This window comes from Trematomus bernacchii, unplaced genomic scaffold (genome assembly GCF_902827165.1).
Source record: "Trematomus bernacchii unplaced genomic scaffold, fTreBer1.1, whole genome shotgun sequence".
Classification (NCBI taxonomy): Eukaryota; Metazoa; Chordata; class Actinopteri; order Perciformes; family Nototheniidae; genus Trematomus; species Trematomus bernacchii.
Genome location: NW_022987723.1, coordinates 1,950,094 through 1,963,788, shown reverse-complemented (window position 1 = coordinate 1,963,788; position 13,695 = coordinate 1,950,094). Strand labels below are relative to the sequence as shown.

At 42.0% G+C, this 13,695-nt stretch overlaps 1 protein-coding gene across 2 annotated transcripts in view; it reads left to right on the top strand.

Annotated features, from left to right (window-relative positions):
• The window catches only part of sptb (spectrin, beta, erythrocytic), a 52,590-nt gene that overhangs the window by 19,163 nt on the left and 19,732 nt on the right, over positions 1-13,695 (top strand). For both annotated transcript variants that reach the window (XM_034144380.1, XM_034144381.1), the window contains 14 exons: positions 58-231; positions 2,398-2,495; positions 3,156-3,236; positions 3,391-3,506; positions 3,645-3,757; positions 3,841-4,028; positions 5,585-5,702; positions 6,467-6,625; positions 7,326-7,628; positions 7,705-7,855; positions 8,349-9,219; positions 9,402-9,539; positions 9,991-10,750; positions 11,710-11,912. In XM_034144380.1, coding sequence (XP_034000271.1) covers positions 58-231; positions 2,398-2,495; positions 3,156-3,236; positions 3,391-3,506; positions 3,645-3,757; positions 3,841-4,028; positions 5,585-5,702; positions 6,467-6,625; positions 7,326-7,628; positions 7,705-7,855; positions 8,349-9,219; positions 9,402-9,539; positions 9,991-10,750; positions 11,710-11,912 — 3,473 coding nt within the window. The remainder of the gene's footprint in view (positions 1-57; positions 232-2,397; positions 2,496-3,155; positions 3,237-3,390; positions 3,507-3,644; positions 3,758-3,840; positions 4,029-5,584; positions 5,703-6,466; positions 6,626-7,325; positions 7,629-7,704; positions 7,856-8,348; positions 9,220-9,401; positions 9,540-9,990; positions 10,751-11,709; positions 11,913-13,695) is intronic.

Genomic DNA, 13,695 nt, shown 5'->3' with positions numbered 1-13,695 from the left:
ACTCTTTGCATTATCCCTCTGTCGCTTTTGAACGCTCTTCCTCTAACTCTACTATAGCCAAAACCCACTAAGGGCCGGATGCGTATCCACTGCCTGGAGAACGTGGACAAGGCTCTGCAGTTCCTCAAAGAGCAGAGGGTCCACCTGGAGAACATGGGCTCCCACGACATCGTCGACGGCAACCATCGCCTCATCCTCGGCCTCATCTGGACCATCATCCTTCGCTTTCAGGTAAATTGAGACATCGGCCACGCTGAGTGCTCATATTTATCATATATATCATATTTTTATACTTTTTGCTGATTTAAAACACTGTATGACACATGTGTGTAATGTTGAGTCGTATCATAAAATGAAGTGCATTGATTTCAGGTTGTGTGTTATAGTAAAGCAATATTTCCGATAAAATACAGATACTGTAAGTCTATAGGCGCTTTCAAATCAAATCAAATCAAATCAGGTTTTATTTATAAAGCACATTTTAAAAGCGATTTTTGGTCGAGCCAAAGTGCTGTACATGTAATAAAAAACACATTACTACAAAACACAATAAACAACAATAAATTACAACAGATATAACTATAACAGATATAAAACACACGGAAAAGTCAGGAGTCATGCTCCGCTCTAATTAATCCGGCTTTCACACCGGAGTACTTTTCCCAGGAATAGTTCCGATAGTTCCTGGGATTTTGCGTTCACACCAAAAAGATCTGGAACTAGAACTTTCTTTGCGAACCTTTTCACCCCTTTCAGGGACTTTCTTGGGGAGAAAAAGGTTCAAATTTCTGATTGGCTGGGCGAATTACAAACCACGCCCCGTAAACCTCTGAAAAGCTTTTGTGAAGCCGCCATTTTATTTGCTCGCATTAGCATTATTAGCATTAGCATTAGCCCAGCGCACCAACGGAGAGAGACTAACTTACAGTATGGCAACACAAAAGAAAACATGGGAGCGGTGGAGTGATGAGGAGGTGTCGGCGCTTCTAGCGATTTACTCGGAAGGCTTCAGTAGAAGCTGCTGGGAGTCCCAGCAGCTTCTACTGAAGCCAGTCCCCAACTCCGGGGACTTCCAGCCAGGTACTTCGGGTGGCAGCGCCGTGAAGTTGTTTGCGGCCTGCCAGTAAACCCAAAGCAGAAGAAGAAGAATAAGTGACGTCAGCGGCTCCCTCTGGGACTTATTCCGGTGTAAACGCGATTTACTAGATAGTTCCAGGAAATAAAAGTTCCGGGGAAAAGTTCCGGGAACTATTCCTGGGAAAAGTACTTGGTGCGAAAGCGCCTTATGGGTATTGTTGTCTATATGCACATATTAGGTAAGTATGAGTCAATAGATTAGGAGTCAATACATAGTTTTTTACTACACAAGCCTAATAAAACTACATTTGCCAACTTACCTTGCAGAAGGAACCTATTTGTATCAAGAAATATTGACTCGAGGAAAGACAGGACATTTTCTTTCCAACAAATGTTTGCCCAAACATGTTACGCTTTAGAAATAGAGACCAAATCATTATTTTCTTTACCTCAGTTACAATCTGGTTCAACGTTCTTCTAATTATTAATTTGTGTTACCATGTCAGTTCTGGTCTCACTTTACTATGGAAACATACAGTAGATAATTATGTAAATAACATGTATTTGCCTTTAGTGTACAACATGCTGTTTTATAGACAAGTCTCTAAAGAACTGATTAGTGTTATTTGGGCGTGCAGCACAGAAGCATCGTGCAGCCTCGGGATGTTTTTGTCTCTTTACTCGAATTCAGGTTCAAAACATTATCATCTGTTGTAAGAAGCACATCGAAACATCAGAACACGTCTGTTTGACTCTTTTAACTTCCTGGAAGGGCATATATTTATTTTTAATTTGACAGCAACACTGTTATTTTTAGACACGTTACTTCAAACAATATGGCCTCCTGCAGTATTCAGGCTTTTTTCAAACAAAATGAAAGACTCAATCCTGCTGTATCTTTTCAGTCTGAATAAACCAAGGAGGACCAAAGCTGGCTAAATGTAGCCGTCTCTCAGGGCCTGTCAGATCAACCAATGCTCTAATTACTGGCCCACTGTGTGAGGAAATAGGGACTTCAGTAATGACTAACCATCCTTCTATTAACAGAATATAAATGGCTAGTAACATCGATGATATACCACATGAGATTGTACACAAACAAAAACCTCCTAGTATCTCTGTGAGCTATAATAAATTATGTATTTCCAAGGGGTTTTTGTGCCAAAAATGTTTCCCATCTGATGCATCCTATTAGCGACATGTTGCTATCACTGAGGTTTTGTTCTCTGCTGTGCATTGTTCTTGTTTGATCGCAAAGCTCGCAGTCATTAGTTACGTTTCATTATTTATCATGCAGCTGTGTGTGTTGTTTGTAATCAGATCCAGGACATTGTTGTGGAAACGGGCCAGGCGGACCAGAAGGAGACGCGCTCAGCCAAGGACGCTCTTCTTCTGTGGTGTCAGATGAAGACGACGGGGTAAGTGGGATGTTTAAACTTTACCATCGCCAAGCTGTTTTTAACATCTTTTGGGAATTAGTTTGGGAATCCATTAATCCGAACAGCTGTAAATATTTTAGTGGTTAGAAAAGTGTTTCACGTGTCTTCAAACCCAAAACATTTTTTAAAGCTTTTCATATTTTATTCTACGTCCTGTGAAACTCCACACATATATTGTTTTGGTTTCTAGGTTATTTTTTATATATTTAATTTGTTATATAAAGCATCTCTGAGTATCCTGAAAAGTGTTCTATAAATAAAATTAGTTCCTATTTTTAGTATTCACATTTTTATTGTCGAAAATGAGATTGCAAAAAGACACATTTGTCCGGTACAGACATAAACCGAGGTTTTGATCTTCTCATTTGAAAAGCATATAAGCTAATTTCCCAAAATGTGTTTAAGGTTTTTTGCAGTGTCATGATTTGTCCTATTTCAAGATCATTCCTCTACATTTTGTGATCTTTTGAGCAGATTACAAAGTGCCACTGGTCTGCTCAGGTCTGAAGCTGCAGAAATACCATCATCATATTGTCACATGTTTATAAAGCAGTTCCCAGATGTTGATTTAAAGCAGGAGCTTCTCAGCTATGTCCTTTATGTCCCAGTTAATGACGCCTCCTGTCCGTTGTTTTACAGATATCCCAATGTCAACATCAGAAACTTCACCACCAGCTGGAAGGACGGCATGGCCTTCAACGCTCTCATACACAAACACCGGTAAGGAGAGATGAATGGCTGAATCCACTCTCACCAGCTCTGAGATGTAAACACTCAGGAAACCGTCTGCTCAGTGTCTCTCCTCCTCATTCTGCTCCTTCCCTGTCTCATTTCCCTCTTTTGCTCTTTTACTCTCTCCATCTTTCTGTCTCAGGCCAGATTTGGTAGACTTTACCAAACTGAAAAAGTCAAACCCGTCGCACAACCTCCAGAGCGCCTTCAACGTGGCAGAGCAGCAGCTTGGCGTGCACAAACTGTTGGACCCTGAAGGCGAGTGACTGACGGAGGCAGTGCCTTCATGTAGAAATAAATGTTTATGAGCTTTAAGCCTGGTGGAAAAAAAGAGCTCAGGAGTAGAGATGGTGTCTGGCTTGGCTGTGACTGACTCGTCTGCCCTTTGTTTTGTAGATGTGTTCACAGAGAACCCAGATGAAAAGTCCATCATCACGTACGTAGTTGCATTTTACCACTACTTCTCCAAGATGAAGCAGCTCGCGGTCGAGGGAAAGAGAGTTGGAAAGGTGGGATGGAAAGATGACGCACACTTATGATGAATTTGTTAATGTTAGTTTGTTCCCTGATTAGCTTTGATGTCCTTCTTCAGGTTCTGGATCACGCCATCGAGACAGAGAAGATGATTGATAAATACGAGACGCTGTCCTCAGACCTGCTTACGTGGATCGAGCAGACCATCATCGTGCTGAACAACCGGAAGCTCGCCAACTCTCTGACGGGAGTCCAGCAGCAGCTCCAGGCCTTCAACACCTACCGCACGGTGGAGAAGCCACCCAAGTGAGTGGAGCCAACACACCTTCCCATTACATCTCACTGGTCTGTTTCAATCCCAATGCATTCTGTATATACATACTCTTCCAGTGTTGTTTAATCTGCAAAACTCACATTTATGATATTCTGCACAATTCATTCAATATCACAACAATAGCAATCAAGAACAAACTTAAAGTGAACCTATCATGCTATATTTAAATGATATATTGTAGGGCCATACCTATATAAGGTATATTCATACGTTTCTGTTTTCAAAATACCAAACAGATCATGCATTTTAGCCATGCCTCATTTCGCTCTATGTGCTGTTTGCTGTCTACGGGTCTGATCTCTGTGAGCTGCAGCTGACCACGCCCCCCTGCAGGAGAGGGGAGCCGTGCTCTGATCAAGTCAAGAGGGGGAGAAAAAGAGATCTCCGTCCTCCGTGTTTTATTATATAGAGTCGTTATTCATTTGTTTTAAAGCTCAATAAATAACAAAGAAGACCTTTGACCGGCACTTTTCTAATTTTGTCCGGAAGATTTAAACTTTAACGGACATCTTGACCGGCGAAACAAACTGAAACTGAAACTCTGCCGCACGGTCCCCTCGTTCCTTGGAAGAGGCGGAGAGGTGGGTGTTTGTCATCTGCTGGTGGACTAACCGGAGATAATTACAGTGCTTGCCTCGACGGGGAGGGATTGCATTGAATTAAAGCAGCGGGAGCAAACGCTTGCCTCGAGGAGGGAGAAAAAAAGCCACAGCGGAGAATAAACAGAAGGGTAACCATGGTAACTATGGGCGGGAAGTCTTCTTCGCTGCTTTTGTGGCAGACTACAGCGCCACTTACAGGCCTGGCATATGTACTACAGCGTCTCCAGCGCTTTCGAGTGGCAATGGCCGGCCGTGGCCCAACCCCACATTCCCCTGATAGGTGGAGAGTTGGCCCAATAGCCGTAGCGCCACTTCTGTGACGTCATAGAAGTGTTCAAATCTGGATCAGTTTGTATCAGATCCGTTGCAGCCCCTTTTTTAGAGATTTGGGTATGGAGGAAAATAGAGAGGGTTGTGTTTTTTGACACTTGGTGAGTTCCCTGGAACACCGGGGACACATATTCATGTATAAAAGACGTACAAAAGTGCATTTTCCATGATAGGTCCCCTTTCAACACAACCTCTGAGAAGCTGGAAATAATCATAATCATATAAAAAATCAAGTATCAACCCCAAACTTAAAATTGACCGGATCTTTTCTTTAATAACTTATTATATTTTTCACATAGCGCATAGAATACCAAACTGATACAGCAGAGGAGCACCTTTTTAGCAGTTTTACCTAAACTTACTGGCTGGGGTTAAGGCTTACATTTAGTATATTATCTAATATTTTCTTTTGTTTGATTTGTTTTTGGTAAGGCCTCTATCTACCTAAAAATCCAACATAAATGTACAGTTAAAATGAATGGAAATCAGCTATATATTGATCTTAAAAATAAATATTATTTCATATTAGAATACATATTGTAATTTCCGTATTCAGTGTAATCCAATCCATTCAAATTGTGTTTGTTCTCTTTCAGGTTCCAGGAGAAGGGGAACCTGGAGGTTCTGCTGTTCACCATCCAGAGTCGAATGAGAGCCAACAACCAGAGGGTGTACACGCCTAAAGAGGGAGCCCTGGTGGCTGATATCAACAGGGTGAGACGGATCATGTGTCTTCTTAATCTGATGAATCTTATTATTATTTTATCTATTAAGTGAGGCATCATTTGGTCCATGAAATATCAGGAAAATAACGAAAAATAGCCTATCAAATTAAACATGATAAGACACTTTTATTCAGAAAGATACATTTTATTAACTTATTAATTATGAACATATTGACTAACCAACCAGTTGACTTCATATAAAGAGTGTCTCTCTTTTGACCCCAGCATAAAGTCAGTGTTTTGAAGCCCAAGCATACACAACGGGTCACAATGCATTCACTCGGCAGATGCCAGTCCAGAGGCAACAATTAAACCACAAATGAATTGAATTATACTCGTTATACTATACTATAATGCAACTCAGTAAACTGTAAAAAAAACAAAAAACATGGGCTCTTTGAAGCAGTGACAGGCGGTTTTTACAATTAGCTTGACATTTCACAGACCAAACACATTGTAAAAAATACAATAATTAAGGCAATGACCAACAAAATAACCACACTAAAAACATCTTTAGTTACGGCCCTCTTATGTAATTGGATCATCAAACATTAACATACAGTATTGTTGAACTTAAAACTGAAATACCAACCAACTTCAGGAGTTGTTTTGTGACTGACCGATCCTCTAACATATTTATTGATGGGATAAAAGGAGCTCAAGCAAAGAATTTCATAAAAGTGAACAAATAAAGTGACTTTTACCACCTAAACTACAAACATCAACAAACATCCTCTCCTGATCTGCGCGCAGGCCTGGGAGCATCTGGAGGGGGCGGAGCACGAGCGGGAGCGCGTCCTGAGAGACGAGCTGATCCGACAGGAGAAGCTGGAGCAGATGGCCAGGAGATTCGACAGGAAGGCGGCCATGAGGGAGACCTGGCTGCTGGAGAACCAGAGGCTGGTGGCTCAGGTAACACATCCAAAAACAACACTGTAGGCATCATATCATCTTATTATCTGATATTTATTATGACGGGAATCTTGGAGAAGTTCTTAATCGCAACTAGACAATCTGATTGGATACAATGACATGTATAATAGTGCAGAGTTTTACAGTATTTTCATTCATTTAATGACACAGCAGGTTGTATGCACATGACTATTGATGATTCAACAGACGGCCGTTAAAAAAAGGAGATATGGCACCAAATAAAAAGTGACAAGGAACTTTTTTCTGCAGAAAGTTAGTCAGAGGAAATTAAAAATACATAATTTGGATGTTGTTGTAGAAGTATTTATATCCTTTCCCCTTACGTTTCTTTTGAAGTTGTTGATCTACTTATTTTGATGCACGCAGAGAAGTATGCACATGCCTGATATGTCCTGCCAGTTGTTTAACAGTATAAGACTGACCTACAGTTGGCAGTAATGCACCAAATGACACTGCAATGGGCCAGAAAAGGCAGGGCAGAAGAAGACAGCAAGCTAGTAAACATGGATCTAAACAATGCTGAGTTTGAATTAAGGTTTAATGAGAAAGGATACTCAATGATCACCCTCATTAGAGCTCAAGCATGCATGCTCTGCATTAAATGTAAACTTACCACAAGGTTTCTTGTTCTCTGAGCCCCTCTCCTCTCCTCTCCTCTCCTCTCCTCTCCTCTCCTCAGGATAACTTTGGTTATGACCTGCCAGCAGTGGAGGCAGCGAAGAAGAAGCACGATGCCATTGAGACGGATATCGCTGCGTATGAGGAGCGTGTTAAGGTCCTGGTGGACATCTCCAAGGTGCTGGAGTCTGAGAGGTACCACGACGCCAAACGCATCGACGTGCGGAAAGACAACATCCTGCGCATGTGGGACTACCTGCAGGAGCTGCTGAAGGCTCGCAGGGCGCGTCTGGAGAAGAACCTGATGCTGCAGAGGATCTTCCAGGAGATGCTGTACATCATCAGCTGGATGGACGACATGAAGGTACAACACATTCGTCACCTAATGACATTTATTCTATAGACTCCAAACTGATCAGATCACTGCCGTCTCTCTCTAGGCCCGCCTTCTGTCTCCTGACTTTGGGAAACACCTGCTGGAAGTGGAAGACCTGTTGCAGAAACACGCTCTGCTGGAGAACGACATCGCTCTGCAGGCAAACCGAGTGCAGAAGGCCAGCGCTGCGGCTCTTCAGTTCGCCAACGGAGACAGTAAGTGCAGGGGCTCATCAGACCCTTTCTACTGTTTTTGTTAGAGATGAGGACACTAAAGAGACCTTCTTCAGCCCACATATTAAGCTTAAATATGTATTCAGCACCTGAACAAATCTTTCTTTTGCATTGGGTAAGACAAATATTTATCATCAAATCCTTTGAATGTTGTTGTTTACATAACTTTTTGATCAGATATGTTCACCTATTTTGTCAAAGTTCATTTCAACCAATGCTCATATCATTATTATTATATATGTATTAGTGATTTGAATCCTGTTTGAAAAGGTTGACAAACAGTCCTTACATGTTATCCAATAAAATAATGTTTTTAACACCTGCATTCAAAGTACATTAGGTGCAATCAGTATATATTTTTTCTTATTTTAGAAAAGCTACTACATTTGAGAAACTTATATAAGGTTCAAATTGGTTCAGTAGATAAAATATTGAATATATGTAATGTTTATATTGACTCTCATTCCCCCTCCAGGCTACAAGCCGTGTGATCCTCAGGTGATCCGGGACAGGGTGCAGCACCTGGACCTGTGCTACCAGGAGCTCTGCGCGCTGGCGGCCCAGCGGAGGGCTCGCTTGGAGCAGTCCCGCCTCTTCTGGAACTTCCTGTGGGAGACGGCGGAGCTGGAGAGCTGGGTCCGAGAGAAGGAGCACCTCTTCTCCTCCCTGGATTACGGCAAGGACCTGACGAGTGTGCTGGTGCTGCAGAGCAAACACAGCGCCTTCGAGGACGAGCTCGGGGCCCGCCGTGCAAACCTGGACCAGGTCCAGGCCGAAGGACAGAAGATGATCGAGGCCGAGCACTACGGCTCCCCGAAGGTCCAAGAACGCATGGACGACATCAGGAGGCAATGGCAGCAGCTGGAGGAGCTGGCTGCGTTCCGGAAACAGAACCTCCAGGACACCCAGAGGTTCTTCCAGTTTCAGGGAGACGCAGATGAACTCAAGGCCTGGCTGCTGGGTGCAAAGAGGCAGATGAGCAGCGACGACGTGGGCCACGACGAGTACACCACCCAGAGGCTGCTGAAGAAGCACAGGGACCTGAAGAATGAGACGATAAAGAACGGAACCACCATAGATGCTCTGTCCAAACAGGCCAACGCGCTGCCGGAGGAGCTGCAGAACACGCCGGACATTCAGAGACGCCTGAAAGACATTAAGGACCTGTTCATGGAGCTCATGTCTCTGGCCGACCTGAGGCAGAACAAGCTGGATGACGCCATGTCCCTGTACACCATCTTCAGTGAGACAGACGCCTGCGAGCTGTGGATGGGGCAGAAGGAGACGTGGTTGGTGGGTTTGGAAGTGCCTAAGAAACTGGAGGATCTGGAAGTAGTACAGAATAGGTACACAAAACATTTTATTATAATTTCCTGAATGTCTTAATTTGATTTGATTCTGGAAACAATAGTTCTAACAAATGAATGTTGAAAAAAACTAATACAAAGCATATTGTTTTCAGGTCTGGTATCATAGTTTGTATGCATTGTACTTTGTTTATTCTAATCTACATTTCTCTTGTTTTCAGGTTGAGCATTCTTGCTCAAGATATGGCAAATGTTCAGTCGAGAGTTGATGACGTGAATAAAGCCGTGAAACAGCTCGAGGACAGCAGACACCCTCGCACCAGAGAGGTCAAGGAATGTCAGATGCGACTGAATAAGAGGTGCTTTGAATATATTTTCAATACATTTTACAAGTCTCTTATTTTTGTGTCAGCTTTTCCAAGCGGTCTTTCAGTGTTACACCTGATATGAATTACAAAAAAGGTTCTTATACAATGTGATTATTTCTTGGCAACGCCTTATTTGATAGAATTCCTTAGTTATCTTGAAGAAGTAGTATATCATATAATATACACTTTTTCTACAAAAAGTTTCCAATTATAATAAAGAAATTACATTATTTTATAAATGTTTCTTGATTTTACAGTACATTAAGCTGTCCTTCCACGGGATTTGCCACATCCCTAAAAAATAAATGATTATTTTAGGTTATTATTTGTATTTAGATTTTAATTGTCATGAGGGTATTTGAAGGGCTCATGGCAGGGTTTAAAACATACCCTAAAATCAGATTAAAGTGATGCAAAGGTCCATTAAATACCTGTTTTTCAGGTGGGAGGCCTTCAAGGCCATGGTGGAGGACAAGAAGAGGAAAGTGGATTCTGCCGCTAGTCTGAACAACTACGGGCTGGAGTGTGACGAGACAGAGTCCTGGATCAAAGACAAGACTCGGGTGATCGAGTCCACGGTGGACCTGGGCAACGACCTGGCAGCCGTCATGACCATCCAGAGGAAGCTGTTCGGCATGGAGAGAGATCTGGCCGCCATCGAAAACAAGCTCACCTTCCTGAGGAACGAGGCCGACCAGCTGGCTAAAGATCACCCGGAGAGCGCTGGAGACATCCTGGCCCGCAGAGGGGAGCTGGACGCAGCCTGGGACGCGCTGAGAAAGACTCTGAAAGACAGAGAGGACTCTTTGGGTGAGGTCAGCAAGTTACAGACCTTCCTCCAAGACATGGACGACTTCCAGTCCTGGCTTTTCAAGACCCAGAAGTCTGTGGCTTCAGAGGAAAGGCCCGCCACGCTGCCGGAGGCCGAGGAGCAGCTGAGCCTTCACGACGCTGTGCGAGAAGACATCAACAACCACGAGGAGGACTATCACCAAGTGAGGGACACCGGGACGCAGGTCACCCAGGGCCAGGAGGACGATCCTCAGTACCAGCAGCTGGAGCAGAGGCTCAACGGGCTGGACCGAGGGTGGGTCGAGCTGCAGAAGATGTGGGACAACCGGAAAGGTTTCCTGGACCAGGGTCTGGGCTTCCAGCAGTTCATGAGGGACTGCAAGGCTGTGGAGGCCATCCTCAACAACCAGGTACTGTACTCTGTGTTGGGAGGGGGTTAAAGATGACTAGTGACCCTTTTAATAATGTTTTACAAAATGCAATTCTTTAAGATTAATCAAAGTAGTCTTACTTTATATAGGTACTGTAGTGTCAACCCCACAAAACTTAGTAAACACTGTTAAATGTTGCCCTTATTTGATAATGTTACAGTAATAAACATAACATTCATATCTTTCCTTTTGATTTAATATAGTGTTGGAAGTTCAAAACATATTTATAATCACTTTGGCAAGTTATGGTATAAGTTGTAAAATGCTAATAAGCACTGTGACTTATATGATACGCATTTCTCAGTCACGATCGGTTGTTTTCGTGAACAACCAAATCTTGTGTCACGTTTCCTTTCATAGAGGATCGTCCAGTGTATCCTCAGCTAAAGGAGATTATAAAGAGATTATCATTGCTGTCATTTCCATACTTTCGTGGTCATTTCAATCCATAAGCAACCTTCCTAAGCAAAATTGACAATTCGACCGCAACCTGGGAGACATTACTTTGATGGTGTTGCACTCTTATTGGTCCCATCGTATTTATTGATCTGTGACAGTAACAAAATGAATGTTACAAAATAATTTATTTTGATGCAACCCATTTGTAATTAAACCCACATTCTGATTAGTAACTGTTATTGAATTACATGTTTTTCAAAAGTTTACAATAACATTTAAGTAGTGTAAGTAGTGACTCCCCGACACTGAGTGTACTGCATGTACATTAAAGATTATGACTCAAAATGGTCAGTCTTTGAGTCCTTGGTCTCATTTGGTGGGGGTTAGCCTTTTTTGTGATGGGGTTAGTGATGCAGGTAATTACAGGTAGAGGTATTTAAAAGATGTGGTATGCAGGAATGCAGCATGGTCAGTTACCTCACTGCCGGTCGTATGTCTCAAGGGTGTTCTGTCTTTTTCTTTCTCTACTTCGTGTTCAGGAGTACACATTGGCCCACATAGACAAGGCCGACACGTCGGCTGGGGCAGAGAAGGCTCTGAAGAAGCATGAGGACTTTGTGAGCACCATGGAGGCCAACGAGGACAAGATAGACGGCGCTCTGCAGGGCGGCCAGCGGCTGGTGGACAGCAGGAACCTGTACTCTGGGAAAGTGCAGGATAAAACTGACTCAATCCGAGACAGGTCAGTAGCGGTTTTTCTGTTTTCTGTTTGTTTCTTTTCCGCAGTCACTGTAACTTTTCACTGGTTTTGGTCAGTAGAAATTGTTGTCTATATTTAACAAACATTTCAAAAATCCCCCTTGACTATGTATATACTCGCATTTTAGACTCTGTTACTAACTGTATATCTGTAGACTTGGTATGTCTTAAATGTCCGGTTAGGATGTATTAGAACGAAATCTAAAATGAAAATTGTAAATAAGCCATCTGTATGTAAAAAACCACCTGTATGTAAATTGTAAATAAGCCATCTGTATGTCAAATATGTCTTATATGTCTTAAATGATATGATGAATTGGAAATGGGGGACCCTGATGTAAACAAGACGAAAGTCTTTCTCTGGTCTGCATCCCCTTAACAATTGTATGTTTTGAGCTGTACTGTACTGTACCCAATATACAAGCTGTTAATAAACTTTTCAATCAATCAAAACTGAATGCTCTTTAGTTAAGAGTAAAAACACTTTGCTGAGTGTGAGCAACAAGACTAATTTATCAGACAAATTACTCCTACTTAGAGCAAAGTGAAACTTCTAAGAGCATCTCTCAAGTGATCATATAATGAATCTAATTTCTATAAATATCTATATACATAATACGTATAGCCGCATTCAAACATATCACAAAAAATTGCCTGGACCTTAAACCAATGTTTATTTACTGTTATTAATCACTCTTATTACTTGTTTTTGTTTATTTATTTTTTTAAATGTCTATTACCAAAAGACCAAATACCAATCAGCTAACCTAACATATGCCCATAGTTCATTAACTCAAAAAATACTACTTTTACTCTCGGATGTACCATTAAAATTATGCCTTTTAAAATGATAACAATCCTTTTATTTATGCAAAATACTTAGTATCATCAGTAGAAATTAAGATGTAAAAATATCAACGACAATACATCAACAACAAACACTAGGGACTAATATTGTGAACTGTACAGCGTGATCTGTTATCTCCTCTTTACCAACTTTAGGGACCTGACTTTTATCATCACTTAAAGTGGACCTATTATGCTATATTTGAATAATATAGTGTAGGACCATACCTATATAAGGCATATTTATACTTTTTTTTTTTCAAAATACCAAACAGATCATGCATTTTAGCCATGCCTCATTTTGCTCAATTTGACATTTTTTAGCTCTGTTTTTGCAAGGGTTGATTCTGTGAGAACAGCACCATCTACTGGCCTGGCATATGTACTACAGCGTCTCCAGCGCTTTCGAACGGCAATGGCCGTGGCTGTCTCCTCCTGATTGGTGGAGTTGGCCCAATAGCCGTAGCGCCACTGTCCTGACGTCAGGACAGTGTTCAAATCTGGATCAGTTTTTATCAGATCCGTTGCAGCCCCTTTTTTAGAGATTTGGGTATGGAGGAAAATAGAGAGGGTTGTGTTTTCTGACACTTGGTGAGTTCCCTGGAACACCGGGGACACATATTCATGTATAAAAGACGTACAAAAGTGCATTTTGCATGATAGTCCAGTTTGAATCATACTGTACAGGCCTTGATTAATATCGCAAAATAGATCTGTTCCGTACATTTTTCTTCTTCAGAGTTTCTATCGCCTCTGCAGTAAAACAACTTCCTTATCGCTGTATCATTTTTGTGAACAAGAGGCATTACAGGTGGGGCACGGGAGCTTGTCCCATTAACTCCCACAATTCAGCACGGTAGACAGGCGCCCGCGATAATGGATATTGATCTTTAGTGAGAGCTCTTCTTCACGGTGCAGCA